The sequence below is a fragment of the Neovison vison genome, chromosome 1, assembly GCF_020171115.1.
Source record: "Neovison vison isolate M4711 chromosome 1, ASM_NN_V1, whole genome shotgun sequence".
Lineage (NCBI taxonomy): Eukaryota > Metazoa > Chordata > Mammalia > Carnivora > Mustelidae > Neogale > Neogale vison.
Window position 1 is genome coordinate 229900175 of NC_058091.1, and position 17520 is coordinate 229917694.

General features: G+C 36.9%; 1 protein-coding gene across 3 annotated transcripts in view; it reads right to left on the bottom strand.

Annotated features, from left to right (window-relative positions):
- Window positions 1–8717: 8717 nt before the first annotated feature.
- Window positions 8718–17520, bottom strand: part of GPBP1 (GC-rich promoter binding protein 1) — a 77193-nt gene continuing 68390 nt past the window's right edge. For all 3 annotated transcript variants that reach the window (XM_044224442.1, XM_044224435.1, XM_044224451.1), the window contains 2 exons: window positions 15725–15827; window positions 8718–9667 (listed from right to left, as the gene is read on the bottom strand). In XM_044224442.1, coding sequence (XP_044080377.1) covers window positions 9509–9667; window positions 15725–15827 — 262 coding nt within the window. In that variant the 3' untranslated portion in view covers window positions 8718–9508. The remainder of the gene's footprint in view (window positions 9668–15724; window positions 15828–17520) is intronic.

Genomic DNA, 17520 nt, shown 5'->3' on the forward strand with positions numbered 1-17520 from the left:
CTGAGCTCCCTTCATTTCTCTCTGTAGCCTGCCAAAAAAAAAAAAAAAAAAAAAAAAAAAATTCCATGGAAATAACTCCTTCCTAGCCATATAACACTCCTGGCCAACTCCCAGCCCCTTATTGAAGTAAAAGTGCCTTTATCCTGAGACTCAGTCTTCTGACCTGCCTCCTGGTGTGGCCATCTCTATATATGGGTGTGCCTATGTCCCTTCCCCTTTCCCCCTTCCTTCTGCAGTATCCAAAAGGAGACACCTGTTCTGCCTGGACTATGTACCGGGTTAAGCCACAGAATTATGGAGGGAGCCTCGGATTTCAGATTCTATGCCCCAGGTTTTGGTTCTGTGGAGGGATAAATAAACAGATTGTTAGAATGCGTGATAATGAATAAATTAGTCCTTTGGCTAAAGTAGCTGCTTTAGACTGTAAGTTTGTGCATTTTCAGAGATTAACTCTGTTCTCTGGGCTCTTTCTGGCTATATTCAGTTCTCCTTGCTATGGTCTCTGCTCAGTATGCAGTAATCATAATCATGCAGAAAACCACAAGGTTTTCTTACACCTCTGTGGAAACACCACTACTATATATATTCTGATATCTTATTTCATGATATTTTTAAATTCTTGGAAACTTTTTCTAGATTTTGTATCTAAAATATTATTTTGTAACTTAATATTTCATCCTAAAATTAACTATGTATTTTTCTTTTGTCTAAGGGTAGTTGTCTTAAAATAAGGAGATTAAGAGACTGGTTTTCACAGTCCACAGCGGCACCATCTACACATAAAGATGTTCAAAGTAATGAACTCATGGAAGGAAGGAATCTACTCCAAAGAAACTGCACAAAGCTGTAAATAAACGAAAGTATGATGAAAACATCTTCACCTTGGCTTTATGGATGTTCTTAACTTATTGTGCCTTATGCAAGAGAACACTTACAAATAATTTTATAGTGTTAGTTAAATGGCAACATCAGTTTGAGACCCAGGTTTAAAGAGTTTAAAGAAAAAGGAATGCAATAGTGTAGAGTTGAATTGTGTCCCCAAAAATTCATGATCACCCTGAACCTGAGAATATCCCTTTATGGAAACAGTCTTTGCAGATGTAATCAGCTAAAATGGATCATACTAGATTTGGCCCTAATCTGATGACTAGTGTCCTCAGAAGAAAAGAAAGCAGACATACAGACAAGCACAGGAAAACACCCATGTGAAGATTGAGGCAGGAATCAAAAGAGTTTTATTGCCACAAACCGAGGGATGCTAAGGATTGTTAGAAACCACCCAAACCTAGGAAAACTGAAGGAAGGATCCTTCCCCAGAGACTTCAGAGAGGGCGTGGCCCTGCCAACACATTGACTTAATAGGCTCCTGAAATCTGAGATAACAAAATTTCTGTTGTTCAAAGCATAGTTTGTGGTACTTTATTAAGCAGCCATATGAAACTCATATATTTTAAACATTGAAGTCATGAGCTCTTTAAAAAGCCAAAACGTGTTGGTCCCTGGTTTTCCCAAGCCAGAAATATGGAGGCCTCTGAAGGTTCTTTCAGATATTTCATATTGTGCTGCCTGGAGAAAACAACTGACAGGCTAAGAGGCTAATTTAAAGCCTTGGTACAACTGACACTGCTGAATAACTTAAAATTCAGTATAGAAGTCACAGGAGTACCATTTTCCAATGTTAAGGTAATTCATCAAGTTAAAAAAAATTTGTTTATTCATTTGACAGAGACAGGCAGAGGGAGAGGGAGAAGCAGGTTCAGAAGGGAGTTAAAGGCGCCCCTCAAGTTAAAATTTTAATTGTAACGTGAAGAATGAATTAATAGCTCATCTTCAAAACTGTACTTGCCTGGGGCACTTGGGTGGCTCAGTTGGTTAAGCATCTGCCTTTGGCTCAGGTCATGATTCCAGGGTCCTAGGATGGAGTCCCACATTGGGCTCCCTGCTCAGCAGGGAGTCTGCTTCTCCTTCTCCCTCTCCATTTCCCCCTGCTCCTGCTCTTAGAAATAAAATATTTTTAAAAAGACTCTACTTGCCTTACAGATGGATGAATCTATAGATGTAAACTTACTATTTTGCTTACATTCATTTGATAATTAGCACCAATTAATTATCAAAAAATATCTTCTTTTTATGAATACCTGGCAAAAAACACAAGCGATGCTGAAGCAGTCAAAGTGCTGGATAACTTTCTGAATCACAGAATTTATACTGCAACACTTGTGTTAAACATTTGCACTGATGGTACAAAAGAAATGGGTAAACTACTGGTACTTCACTATGAATCAAGATGGTGACACCAAAGCGTATTAGTAATTATTTAATTTTTTAAATCCCAGTAATTATTCAATTTTTAAAATCCCATTGCTCAGAATAGCCTGGCCAGAAAGCTGGCCCAGAATCCTTACCTAACAGTAAGGAGGAGGGGGAGCAACAGATTCGCTTAAGAATGTTCTTCTAAAGCAGTAAAAGTTACTGATTCTACTAGATTTCAACCCTTGAGTATATGTCTTTTCAACAGACATGCAATGTCTGTGATGCAATGGGACATATACCTAAGGCTAAATATACCAGATCTTGTTACCCAGATTTTGCCATCAGAAAGTATAAGGCAAATAAATTAGACAATACATCTAAGTCAGAGCAGCTTACGTTATTTATGACTTTGAGATGAGTCTCAATGAAAAATAATGAAAGTTTTAAAAAGTATTAACTAACAAATTTAATTAAGACCATATAATCTAAGTCAAAAGGACCATACAATCATCTAGGGCAAGATTCTCCCAAATGCAAGAAGTCCTTCACAGTATCTATGAAAACTGGTCACCAAGCTCTTGTTTGAATACTGCTACTGCTCACTTCCACTTACAAGCCATTTTGTAAGAACTCTAGTAAAAGATTTTTCATTCAGTGACTGAACTCTGCATCCCCCAACACCCTTGGATTGGCCCTAGTCCTCTTATTAGGGTAGCCTGATATAGTAAAAAGCACATCAACTTAGAAACTTAGACCTCATTCAAGTACCAGTGTACTCACATACTCACAGGAAGACTCTGGGCAGATTACTACCTTCTTGAGTTTCAGCTTATACAAATGGGGAGTACTCACGCTTTCACTTCACTCCAGCAAATGGTCTAAGGTTCTAGAAGAATATGTTTAAAACTTCTTGGTAAATATGTTTATCCATGAAATACACATTTAGAAAATTATCTTGCTAGAGTTCTTTACATTGACATACACAGAAAAAAAATAACAAAAACTAATATTGCTGAGTGGACTGTGTGTCAAGCTCCCATAAAGACTTTACATGTATTTTTTTTTAAGATTTTATTTATTTGACAGAGAGAGATCACAAGTAGAGACAGAGAGGAAGGTGCAGGCTCCCCACCCAGCAGAGAGCCCGATGTGGGAAGGAAATCGAAGCACAATACAAGTTAGGTAATCCAACCAACATCACACAAAAACTAACCAATTAATCTCTTTTCCTAATAATACTTTAAATACTTGAAAACAGCTTTTCTCCCTGCTCTCTACTTGCCTTATCTTTTGGGCAGTCTTGCACACACGCACAAAAATCCATTGCTCAGAATAGCCTGGCCAGAAAGCTGGCCCAGAATCCTGGATTCAAAGCAATTGATCAGCAGACCTTCTGAGACCCAAGAACGCCTAAGCTAATCTAGAGCAAGACAAATACCCCTGAGCAGCCTGCAATGAGAGACATTCCAGAAGAATCTAACCTCTCTTCATAATTACCTCCAAGTCAAAAAGAACAGCTTGAAAATTTGTCAGTTAGCAACTGGAATTCCTGTAGATCTCTTCTCCACCAAATCAATAGTTAAAACTCATGGCAAACAACTGATATTACTCTCAAATTTTTTCACTAATGTCACATCTTAGAAAAGAAAGTGTGATTTTTTAAAAAAGATTTTATTTATTTATTTGACAGAGAGAGATCACAAGTAGGCAGAGAGGCAGGCAGAGAGAGAGAGAGAGAGAGAGAAGGAAGCAGGCTCCCTGCTGAGTAGAGAGCCTGATGCGGGACTCAATCCCAGGACCCTGGGATCATGACCTGAGCCAAAGGCAGCGGCTTAATCCACTGAGCCACCCAGGCGCCCATGTCTTAGCAGACAGACACAGTGGAACTGTACCATCCAAAAGACTAATGTTCCCTTCAGAGTAGTCACATTGGTAGACTCTGTATTCACAAACATGCGGGACAATGCTAGGCACTGAATAGGCAGGTGCTCAATGTGCGAATGATTTTGGTGATGCTGCCATTGCTTAAAGCATTTTTAGAATACTTTTGGTCCTCCTAAGTCAAGATATATGTTTAATTATCTTTGACAGTAGCTCTTCTTAGTCTTTGAGGGGACTGTTTAAAAAGTTGTAGAATCCCTTCTTCCTCTCAATTGTGAAATAAAGCATACAAAAGTGCATGAACCATGAAGAGTTTGAATACATTTTAAATGTAAATTCAGTATATTTTTAGAAATGCCTATTCAAACAAATTTTTGAAAAATAATTTTTTTTCAGGTATTCTGGAATGTGCCTAGCTATCTGTGCAAAGAATCCAAGACTTACTTTCCCTGGACTGTTATATAGACAAACATTAATATAGGTTAAATAATCATGTTTCTTGAGGAAGGGCCACACCTTTTTATCTTCAGGTTTCCTCATTCACTAACACTACATTATGTTTATGGCAATTTCCCAAAATTATTTTTAGTAAACTTCCAGATTTACTCTGGACACAGAAAAAAAGTCTTACTTATAAGAGAGAAAAATTACTTCTTAGAACCTCATTTTTCTTAAGTCATTATGGAAGGTACTACTGATGGACTGCCTTGAGGAATTTCTCTAAAGCAGGCCACTTACCCCCAACATACCAGCAACAGTTTGCCTCTTTCATTGCTAACACACACTCCTTTACCTAGACAACTCTTCAACTAGTCACACCTGGAATGAGGCATTCACAAATTAACACTTCCACCTGTCGCTGTGGGGTTTTATTATTTCTATTAGTAATCTTTATACCCAATGTGAGACTCAAACTCAAGACCCCAAGATCAAGAGATGCATGCATCCAACTGAGCCAGCCAGATGCCCCCTGTCCCTGCAGTTTTAAGCAATCATGTTCAAGGATTTTGAAAGCTAAACAGAAGGAACACTGAGTCTGGCGGTCCAGTTTTAATGTCTTTGAAGTTTCTTCCCTGCCTGCAGGGTAAAATCAAAGTTTGGTCAGCATGGTCAACTAGGTTCTTGGTGATCTGGTCCCTTGCAGCCTTATCTCCTTCTCCTATACTTATACTTAACTCCTTAAGGTTTCCTGAACGTCTTTGGCAGTAGGATGCCCTTGCACAGGCCAATTCCTTTGCCTAAAATTCCCTTCTGCCCTCTGTGCCTTAGTAAACTGTTCATTCGTTAAAACCAAGCTATGAGGGGCGCCTGCGTGGCTCAGTGGGTTAAAGCCTTTGCCTCTGGCTCAGGTCATGATCCCAGAGTCCTGGGATCGAGCCCCACATTGGGCTCTCCGCTCCGTGGAGAGCCTGCTTCCTCCTCTCTCTCTGCCTGCCTCTCTGCCTGTGATCTCTGTGAAATAAGATCTTAAAAAAAAAGAAAAAAAAAATCAAGCTATGATGTCCTCTGGAAAGCCTATCTTAGCCCTCTGACCCTGCCCTACACTAACCCTATACATTACACATACTTGAAAACTAATTTGCCATGGTTTTCCTACCAGGCTGTGATCAACTTCAGCACAGGGGTTTTTCTTCTTTGTATTTTCAGCAGAGAGCCTGGCCTAACAGATCCTCATTTTAGTCTATTTATGAATTAACCTGAGAAGTCACAGTTTCAAGAAATACTAGTCATTGGTCATATTTAAAATGTGAACTAGTGTAGGCTTCATATGTACACTTATTCTCCACCTTCGACCAGATCCCTTCTTACCCATATTGGATAAAGCAGGCATTTTGAACTTCAGATCCAGTTAGAAGCGGTTTAGCCCTGCCTCTCATTAGGTACAGAGAGTTCTCAGTCCTCACTGCAGCAACTTATTCCTAATTCTATGGATTTATAGTCCATGCGGCACCTCTGGTGTGTGTTAACTGCATTATCACCTTGCAGCTTCACTAGCTGAAAAGGGTTTCTGGTCTCTAGTTTCTGGGTTCAGATTTAGTACATTGATTTTACCGCTTTCCCTATCAGACACGCGATTCCCTCATCTCCACTCCAGAGCATAATTTCAGTAATGCCCTCTTCTCTGTGCCTACTTAGCCTGAAGTATGCACTACTGAGAGATTTAACTTCACCACTTGTTGCTTTTTGTTACCTGAGCTATTATCTGGGCTTTGTATCACTGGCACCCACCAGACTTCAAAATTCTGATGGGGACTTGAGGCCTTGAAAAAGCAACTTGCAATACCAAACCTTGGACACTCACTTATTTCAAGGCTTTTGTTCCATTTTATGTCCTGTTGCTGGTAAAGAGATGCTTTTGGTTCTCACTCAATTCACATTCAGAACAAAGAGATGACATACTCTTTACCAAATACTTCTCCAGTACTTCAGAGAAAAGTTCTAGTTTCCACCACAAGCAGGCTCTTTCTTAGAATTAATGGTCCCTATTATTGTTGGCACAACCCAAATGAGAAGATTCAAATAAAAGCACTTAATAAAACATCTTTTATAAAGTTATGAGTAGGAGATTATGGAGCATCCAAATAGAATGTGATGTCAAGTTAATGATGGCTTTTTTTGAATCAAAAGCAAGTCATTTATGACATATTCCTAAGTTTAAGATATGTTCATATAACCATATTCTAACAACAGTACAAAATAAACACTAACAAAAGGATTTTAAAGTTTTTGTTTATAGGAATCAGGCCCTTCAAGACACTGAATTTTTAATAGTTAATATAAATCTGGTGTTATCAAATCAATTTGATTATTTTCAGGTTAACACTTCTACATTTATTTCAACTTTAATAGAAATAGATTTATGGAAATATAAATAATTCTAATCCTTATCTTAATATAAAGCAAATTAAGATACAATTTTTGAAATACTATTTTAAACCCATTACCGTAAGATTTCTGCTCATTTATTACATTTCATACCAAAAAGGGGGGAGGAAGTGCTAAAAGGAGGGAGGTAGTAATAAGAGGGAAGGATTACAAAGGAGGGGAAACCAAAAAACTTCTGGGGGTGACAGGTATTGTTCAATACCTTGATTGCAGTGATGGTTTCACAAATCAAAGTTTATCAAATGGTACCTTTAAGTGTGTAGTTTACGTTAACTTATACTTTAGTAAAGTGGACTGTTAAAAATAAATAAATAAATAACCTGCTGTGGAGAAATGCAGTATGAAGCAGCCCAAAGTACTTTTTTTTCAGACCTCCATCATGGCCTATTTTTGAGTTCAACAATTCCACACTAGATGTCCAATTTAACTAGTACTTATGAGCTCCCTTTCAAACAATATGGTCCAAACTCTTTACCAGCTACCCCTTGTTCAGAGAGCAAGTTAAAATTATGCTAAGATGTAATGGTTCTATTGAAATACTTTGTATGGATCCACCCACTCAGTAACCAAACTTGGTGATACTATCATTTAATAAGGAGAGTAAACCACACCACTGTACCTTACCATGCTTATGAAAGGTAAACTAAAACAGTCCATATCAATGCTATGAATGCACAATAAATATTACTTAACTGATAAGAATTAAGATAAAAAAAATGTATCTGAATGTAAAGCAAAAGATGCCAGAAAAATTTTCTTAAGAAATCTTTTCTGAAAGCTCTTCAGTAGAAACAGTTAGATTTTTAATGTAAACCACATTTCTCAGGTCCCTTTTTAGCTTATGTTAGCAAATACATTTTACATCTGATAGATTTCATTAGTCTGTTAACCAAACAGTGCAATCTAAGAGTCCCCCAAACATTTCGTTATGTGATACTGACAGAGTTTTGTCAAAGCATACTTGGGATGTGACAGTACATTTAACACTAGATGATTAGATTGCATTGTGGTGTATTTTAAGAATCTATTTAAAAAGATAATTTTAAGATCTATTTAATACTTTGTTAACCACTCTAACTCATCCTTAGTTTTGTGGGGATAAAACTGTGCTTTTGGTTTTTGTTTGTTTTTAATTTCCCCATCACCACCAGTCTCAGTGTGAACAAAAAAATCTGGCTTCTCTTGAAAGCTGGGAAGTTTGGGCAGGACCTTGAGGTAGAAACAGCAAAACCACTGCAGCCTTCTGAGAAAATACAATTTAAAAGAAAAAACTGACGATTAGCTTAATCTAATAGAAAACCTACATTCTTGCTGAGATTAAACCCTTTACAATCAGCATATATTTAAACATGGACAGAAATGGGATGAGGAAAGCTATAAGCAAATGCAAGTAAACAAAACAAGAAACAGCAAAATACAAATATACAGAGCTAAATTACTCTTCCAGTCAGCAATGAAACAGTAATGATTCTAAAATATGCAAGTGAATAATAAAGTGACTATTTAACAACATTCATTCATTTAATAAACTTGTTAAGCATTTGATAATAAAAAGAATATTTTCCATAACTTTCTTTTTGTAAACTAAGAAAGTAATCACTATCTTTAATAAAGAAAGTATAACTTTGTTTTAATAAGTAAATAAAGCATTTTGCTTTTAGAAACCAAAACCTTGAACACTAGAGAGAACAACAATATTCTGAAAATCCAGTTTATTTTCCATGTGTGGACAGATCCAGTCAGTGTGATCAGTTTTTCTGCATGTGTAATAATTTATCAAAATAAGTATTCCCACAAGACTCTTCCATCATCTCTGAAAGTCCTGGTCTGAAAACATACCCAAATAAAGTTCTTGAAAATCACCTCTTAAAATTTGGAAGAAAGTGTGTCAAGTCTTTCCTGTAACGTTTACCGAACTACACATGGCTAAAGAGCAATTTATGTTTTAAAAGGTGACTAGTACAACACTTGAGTTCAGGAAATTAATGTTTTAGTGCACTTTGCTCCAGTTTTAGCCAACATGCTACATTGTCCTTTGGGGGGGGGGACAAAGTGAACTTGAGGATTTCCATTGTACGAAAGAGATATGACTCTGCAAGCAAAACAGTGTAAGCTGCCTTTTTTCTTAAGACCTGGACATTTTAAGACAGAAGCTTTGCAAAACATTACACAATTTTTTATTATTAAATGAGAAAATCTCATTTGTTACATCGTCACATTGCTAGTCAGAGAAATGCTGCAGTGATGAAGAAAGTCAATGTTGGATCAACCAAAGTCCTCATTTCTACAACATTCATTTACAAAGAAATAATGTTCAACACAGCCCAACACAACATTCTTGGTTTTCTTCATAGTGAAGTCCCTCAAAAAAATCATCTTCTAATGGGGTACTTTACTACATAAATTATAGTTCTTCATTTTTACAATTCACCCCAAACTGTATGAGAGATGTATCACACTAAAATTTCTAAAGCTGTTAGGAAATCCTTCACACATCATCATCATCTGATGTGTCACTGCTACTTGTCTCTGTGTCATCATTCTCAATAGTGGGTTTGAAAGTGCTGTTTTTCCAGGGTCCAAACTTGAAGTCACAGATCAGGCCATTTTTCAAAATACCATTTTTCCTCAGACCATTCTTCTGTAACTAAAAGATCAAAAATAAATATATTAAATACATAATCTATCCTCCTCCAGGGGTTACTTATCAATTAAGAATACTGTAATAATTCAATGTAACCATGACTACATTAAAAAAATTGTCTTCTACCCTGAAAATTCCAGATGATATTCATTTCTAGAAAACTAGTTAAATACAGTAATTGATTCAACTGTTCTAACAAATTATTCCCTGGGAATAAATCCTTACCTTTTAGAGAACCACAATTAACACCTACCAAACCAGAAAGTAGATAAATAAAATTAATGTTTATTATTAGCATAGTGAAAAGAGCATAAATTGTCAATCCAGACAGAGTAGGTGTGGACATAATCCTATCACTTGTTAAGGTACTAAATAATCCTTTCCAAATTTTCATTTCTTTAAGTGAAAGTTGTACCAAATACCTTCAGTGCTAACTAGAATAAAATTAGCAGCTGTTAAAATTCAGCTGTTATTATTATTCTGACCAAACTGAACTATTAACACACCCCACCAACTGCTTTTTTCACACACTACAGAATAAGTAGAATACAAACCATTCCAGTAGGCAAGTATTCAAGTTATGTCCACAAAATAACAAAATCAAATACAGCCTTTGCTTAACCGCAGAGATTCTAATACTGGGGAAAAAATAGTCTTCCATTTCTGAAAATGAGAAATCAGAACTAAAGGGGTCAGATGGTAGTAAATAAGAACTGGGCCCAAAGATCACAAATTGGGGGGGGTGCTAATCCAAATTAGAAACAATTTAAAGACACAAAACTAAGTTACATTAGTAATGGTAACATTGTAATCTCTAATAACTGCAGTCCTTTGAGTTTCTTTCATGAAAAATGAGTCTCTAGTAATTTACACCAAAATCTCTAAATACAACCTTCTATAAGACCAAATCCACCCCATATTACTATCTGGACCTGTCTAGAAGCTTCACATTCTACAGGGTTTTCTCTCTTTTTTTTTTTTTTTTTTAAATCAATAAATCTTGAGTGTTGTGGGGGGGGTGGGAGGTTGGGGTACCAGGTGGTGGGTATTATAGAGGGCACAGCTTGCATGGAGCACTGGGTGTGGTGAAAAAATAATGAATATTGTTTTTCTGAAAATAAATAAATTGGGAAAAAAAACTTATATAATATTAGCTATAAAAAAATAAAAAATAAATACATTCCCTCAAAAAAAAAAAAAAAAAATCTTGAGTGTTAGGTTATGATCCAAATGAAAAAAAGCTGCTTACATCACAGCTAATTTTGTTACAGACTTTCACAAACAAGTAATAACAAGTCCAGAGTCTTAGCCCTCAATTTTCCTTTTGCCCTTCCTATTCCTATTCTCTATTTTCCATAGCAGATTTCCTTTTCTAAATTGTACAGTTTAAGCTACCTCCCCCTCACTTTGAATAAATGACCTCATACCACCTTTACTAAGAAAAACCAAAGCGCATGTATGCATCCCCTGGTGTTCTCAGTCACTGCGCTGAGTACAAACACAACCTGACCTTTTCTTAAAGGTACACCTTTACCACCCCCCCTAAAGTTCTATCCTTGCTTTTCACATACTTATCATCAACGCTATCTCATCTTTCCACAGCCCGAAATGAGCTGGAGAACTTACTGATTTTATTTTTTATTAATTTTTTAAAAAGATTTTCATTTATTTGACAGATCACAAGTAGGCAGAGAGGCAGGCAGAGAGAGAGGAGAAAGCAGGCTCCCCACTGAGCAGAGAGCCCGATGCAGGGCTCCATTCCAGGACACTGGAATCATGACCCAAGCCGAAGGCAGAGGCTCCAACCCACTGAGCCACCCAGGTGCCCCAGAACTTACTGATTTTAAAGAAGGGGGAGGAGGCACCTGGGTGCTCAGTCAGTTAAGAGTCTGACTTCAGCTTAGGTTATGATCTCAGGGTGCTAGGATGGAACTCCCTATAGGGCTCCATGTGCAGCATGGAGTCTGCTTGTCCCTTTCCCTCTCCCCACATCGTGTGGACTCTGTAATCAATAAAATCTTTAAAAAAACAAAAAAAAAACTATTTTTTTTTCTCTAAATGTCTGCACTGTCCCCACAAATATCTAACTTAGCATGTTCTTTTTAAAAGCCTCCTAAAAACTAGCTCCTCCTGTATTTTTGTTTATAACAATACAATTAACAGTCCAGAGCTTAAAATTTTCAAAATCCTACTGATTCTATTTCAGATCTCAGTCTCATCAAGACCGTATTTTACTATCATTTCTCCCTCCTCTAATTATTATATTCCCAACTAATCAATCTGATTCTGATCTTCCAAACTACCCTTCCAATGTATACCCTATACTACATCTTTATTCCATGATGTACAAATGACTGTTTCACATCCCTTAAACACACACACACACACACACACACACACACAGAAATACCTCCAACACACTGACTCACTCTCCTGCTCTCACCTTAAATATTTTGAAATCACATTCTGCTTTACATGGAAATCCCTCTAGCCACATTAAAATGTTACTCTATGAAGGACCTCATCTATGTCAAAGTCTATAATATCTTCGGCAAAATTTAAAAAACAGAGTTTGAAATCAGAGTCTCCTCTGTTAACATTTAAAATATAAATCCTTTAATAAATAGCATTAAGCCCTAATGATTTTTCAGGTACTTTTGTCAAATGGTTCATTAATATGAACATATCCATGTCATTAGTTTAAAATAATCTGGACATTATACTTATATACCACTGTTTTCCAATATACAGAATGCACAAAATTTTTGTATGACTCTGTAGGATTTTATCTACCTGCCCAGTTATCATGAAGGTGAAAGCCAACTCTCTTTGTCAGATAAATGTTGATGTTCTTTGGAACTACTGCCTTATGGTAATGGTACCTGGTGGCTTTCTCTTGATGGCTTTCACCAGATTCAGAAGTGTTTAAACAGATTCACAAACTGATAAATCCATACAGTAAACTACTATTCACCAAACATGGATGAGTTTCAAAAGCATAAAAGCAGCCAAATCTAAAACTACACAGTACTTGGTCCAATTACTGAAACATTCCAGAGACATATTATGGTGACAAAAACAAATCAATGTCTGTCAAGGACTATAGCTGGGAGTAGAAGAATTGAATGCCAGGGGGGATGATTGTTATACATCTGTCATCTGTCAAAACTCATCCCACTGTGTACTTAAAGTCAACGTTTTTATGTAAAATATTAAGTATAAAACACAAGACAAAAAAAAAAAAAACACCGGGACGCCTGGGTGGCGCAGTTGGTTAAACGACTGCCTCCGGCTCAGGGCGTGATCCTGGAGTCCCGGGATCGAGTCCCACATCAGGCTCCCCGCTCCATGGGGAGTCTGCTTCTCCCTCTGACCTTCTCCTCGCTCATGCTCTCTCTCACTGTCTCTCTCTCTCAAATAAATAAAATAAAATCTTAAAAAAAAAAAAAAAAAAAACACCTTAAAACTACTACACATCATTAACTTCACAACCATGTTATGAAAAATAACATGAGGCACTAAGAACTTCTGAATATAAAATTTAAGCTGGGAAGGAAGAAATGTGAAATTGGAGAAGAAGTAAAATTATCTGTTTACAGATGACATGACCTTAATACGTAGAACACCTTGAAGATTCCACATAAGAATTAAGAACAAATACAGCAAAGTTGCACACTGATGATCAACACACAAAAGTCAGTTGTGCTTCCTTAACAATGAATAATCCGAAAAGGAAAGAAGAAAACAATTCTATTTATCACTGTATTAAAAAGAATAAACACTTAGAAATAAATATAAGGAATAAACAACCAAAAAAGGCCAAAAATTTCTACAATGCAAACTATAAATCACTGCTGCAAATATTTAAAGAACACCAACATATGTAAAGACAGTCCATACTCCTTGACTGTGACTATTACATCCAAAGCAATCCACAGAATAAATGCAATCCCTACCAAAATCTCAAAGGTATTTTCTGCAGAAGTAGAAAAACCAATCCTAAAATTCATATGGAAATTTCAAGGGTTTCCAAATAGCCAAAATAATCTTTAAAAACAACAACTAAGGGGCACCTGGGTGGCTCAGTGGGTTAAAGCCTCTGCCTTCAGCTCAGGTCATGATCCCAGAGTCCTGGGATCAAGCCCCGAATCAGGATCTCTGCTCAGCAGGGAGCCTGCTTCCTCCTCTCTCTCTGCCTGCTTCTCTGCCTACTTGTGATCTCTGTCTGTCAAATAAATAAAATCTTAAAAAAAAAAAAAATAACAACAACAACAACAACAACAACTAAATTGGAACTTTCATGCTTCCTGGTTTCTAAACTTATTTCAGAGGTGAAATCATCAAGACATTGTGGTACTGGCCAAAAAAATAAAAGTAAAAAATAAATCACACAGAAAAGACCAGTGGAATACAAAGCCCAGAAACAAACCCTTTCATATATGGTTGATCCCTGAACAATACAAGGGTTAGGGGCACCAACATGCCCCCTCCACTCCATGCAGTCAAAAATCCATGCAGTACTTTGGACTTCCCAAAACTTAACTACTAACAAGTCTGCTGTTGACTAGGAAGCCTTATAGATAACAGAAAGCAACTAATATACTAATATATATTTTCTATATTATATTTATTATATACAGCATTCTTAAAGGTAAAAAGTGAAAATGTTAAGACAATTATAAGAGATAATACATGTACAGTACTGTAAAATATCAGCATCTAAGTAGACTCATGCAACTGAAATCTGTGTTCTTCAAGGAGAAACTGCATACTCAAATGATTTTTGACAAAGTTTTGACAGATACATCCACAAGAATGAAGGCAGATCCTTACAACACAAACAAAACTAACACAAATGGATCAAAGACTTAAATCTAAGAATCAAAACTAACTATCACAGATTTAAGAAAACAAAGGGGAGGGGGCGCCTGGGTGGCTCAGTAAGTTAAAGCCTCTGCCTTCGGATCACGTCATGATCTCAGAGTCCTGGGATCGAGCCCCACATCGGGCTCTCTGCTTAGCGGGGAGCCTGTTTCCTCCTCTCTCTCTCTGCCTATCAAATAAATAAAATCTTAAAAAAAAAAAAAAAGAAAACGGGAAAAGCTTCAGGACATTCAGTTTGGTATGGATTTCTGTAATAAGACAGTGAAAGTAGGGGGAACTAAAAAAGAAAATCGGTAAACAGGACCCCATCAAAAATTTAAAACTTTTATGCATCAAAGAATATAATCAAGAGAGTAAAAAGACTATCTATGGAATGTGAAAAAGTATTTGTAAATCATGTAGAAACAGGAGTTAAAATCCACAATGTATAAAGAAATACCACAACTCCACAAGAACCTGATTAAAAATGGTCAAAGTACCTGAATAAATATTTCTCCAAAGAGGTACACAAATGGCCAGTAAGTACAAGCAAAGATTCTCAACATCACTATTAACCAATATTGAAGTGCAAATTAAAACCACAGTGAGATACCTACTTGGCAATCATTAGTATAGCTCCTATCAACAGATAAAATAAGGTAAGGTAAGGTAAGGTAAGGTAAGATAAGATAAATTCTTGAGCATCACTGGTGGGAATTTAAAATGGTGCAGCTTCTGTGGAAAAATGGTTATGGGTGGTTCCTCAAAAAGTTAAACACAGATGACCACATGATCCAGCAATTCCAATTCTATCAAACATTTCCTAATACTCTTTCAAAAAGGAGACTATGGAAACAAAAAGATGTTTCAGAACTTGAAATATTCTTATGCAAGGAGAAGGATAAAAGGTGAAGCAATACTTGGAAAGCTACTGATGCTTTTTACTTATCCCCACATTATTTTAAAAAAAAAAAAAAAGTCAGAAACATGACAAATCACAGACATATTATTTATATTAATTCCTAAGCATTGCAGACTGGTTTAAAACAAAGGCAATTCCGACATATACTGTGGTGTCTAATAAATTCCCAAATAGAAAGGTATAAAACCTCCCTTCCCTTAAAAAAATGCTTAATATGTTGTTCTGATTAAGGAAAGGCAATGTAAAGTGAACTTGTATGATACAGGTCTTCTCACCTGTTCACTAATAACTTGGAATTCTCTCATTTCATCCTCAGTTAAGGGAGCACATGTTTCATCATTCTCACTGTCTTCTTGCCAGCCCATCTCCTTTAACAATCTGAAAAGGTAGGGAAATAGGTGAATTTAATTTAGAGCATCACCCAAGTAGGATAATACCATTTACACTGTGTGCAAGAAAACACCATCCAACATCCATTATAAAAAGTCCTTGAGACACATAAAAACACTTTTTTACTCTATGCTTTCAATCTTTCTGAAAATGAGCAACTAAGATTAAAGCCCAATAAACTGTGTTACGCCTGAGTGGCTCAGTGGGTTGAGCCGCTGCCTTCGGCTTGGGTCATGATCCCAGGGTTCTGGGATCGAGTCCCGCATCGGGCTCCTTGCTCGGCAGGGAGCCTGCTTCTCCCTCTGCCTCTGCCTGCCTCTCTGTCTGCCTGTGCTCACTCGCTCTCTCTCCCTCTGTCTCTGACAAATAAATAAATAAAATCTTTAAAAAAAAGATTTAGAATGAACTGTGCAACTGCTTTAAACTTTGTCAAAGGTTCTCCAGGCTAGAAATTTGCAGAAGGGTCTCTAGCTCAGAAACTAAAATAAAAAACTGCTAAAAACGTAAACTAAAAGTAAAAGCAATATTCCTCCTGGTTTTCTTTAATATCCCCACAGTCTATCATATTCTTAGCTACTCTTTTTTTTTTTTTACGATTTTATTTATTTATTTGACAGACAGAGATCACAAGTAGACAGAGGCAGGCAGAGAGAGGGGGGAAAGCAGGCTCCCTGCTGAGGAGAGAGCCTGAGGCAGGGCTCAATCCCAGGACCCTGGGATCATGACCAGAACAGAAGGCAGAGGCTTTAACCCACTGAGCTTCCTAGGTGCCCCCACATTACGTTTTTTGCTTTGAACAATTGAGCTCTCTTATCCCCACCTTACATTTTACAGTGTATTTACCTGTTGATATTACCTCTCAGGTGTATGCCAGTCATCAACCTCAACACATATTTCAATGTGAAAGGGGCATTGTGTTCTACAGTAACAGAAAGACCGCTTTTTTAAAAGCTCTTAACCAGGATCTAAGTAAATGAAATAAATAATATGGCTATTCTGTTTTCTTTCCAATTTTTAAGAGAATACCTCCATCTTAGGCACAGAGAGTCTAAGAAAAAAAAAAAATCATTAGCAGGGACCAATGACTTTTCTCCAGTCAGACAAATATGAAAATCATAGTCACAGCTGATGCATTTGACTTAACTATTTCAAAGTTTGTTTCTTATACAGCTACATATATTGTATTAGTCTGTCTGTATTAGTTTTTTAATAATTATCTCTCTTCAAATAAATAAATAAGGGGCACCTTTGAGGGGCACCTGGGTGGCTCAGTGGGTTAAGCCTCTGCCACTGGCTCAGATCATGATCTCAGGGTCCTGGGATAGAGCCCCACATCTGGCTCTCTGCTCAGCAGGGAGCCTGCTTCTCCCACCCCCTCCCACTGCCTGCCTCTCTGCCTACTTGTGACCTCACTCTCTGTGTCAAATAAATAAATAAAATCTTTAAAAAACCAATTATCTCTTTTACGTATTTGTTATTCTATTCATACCTACTCATCTTTCAACTTGAGCCTGCAACTAAGGTCTTGTACCTTTTCAAATAATCTCACAGAATATCAGTGCTCAGAGAATCTGTATAAAATTTCACATAACGTCCATATTTTACATATAAAGAATCAAGACAATACAAGTAAAATAACTGGCTTACTTGATGGCAAAGAAGCAAAGAGAATTCTGGTTTC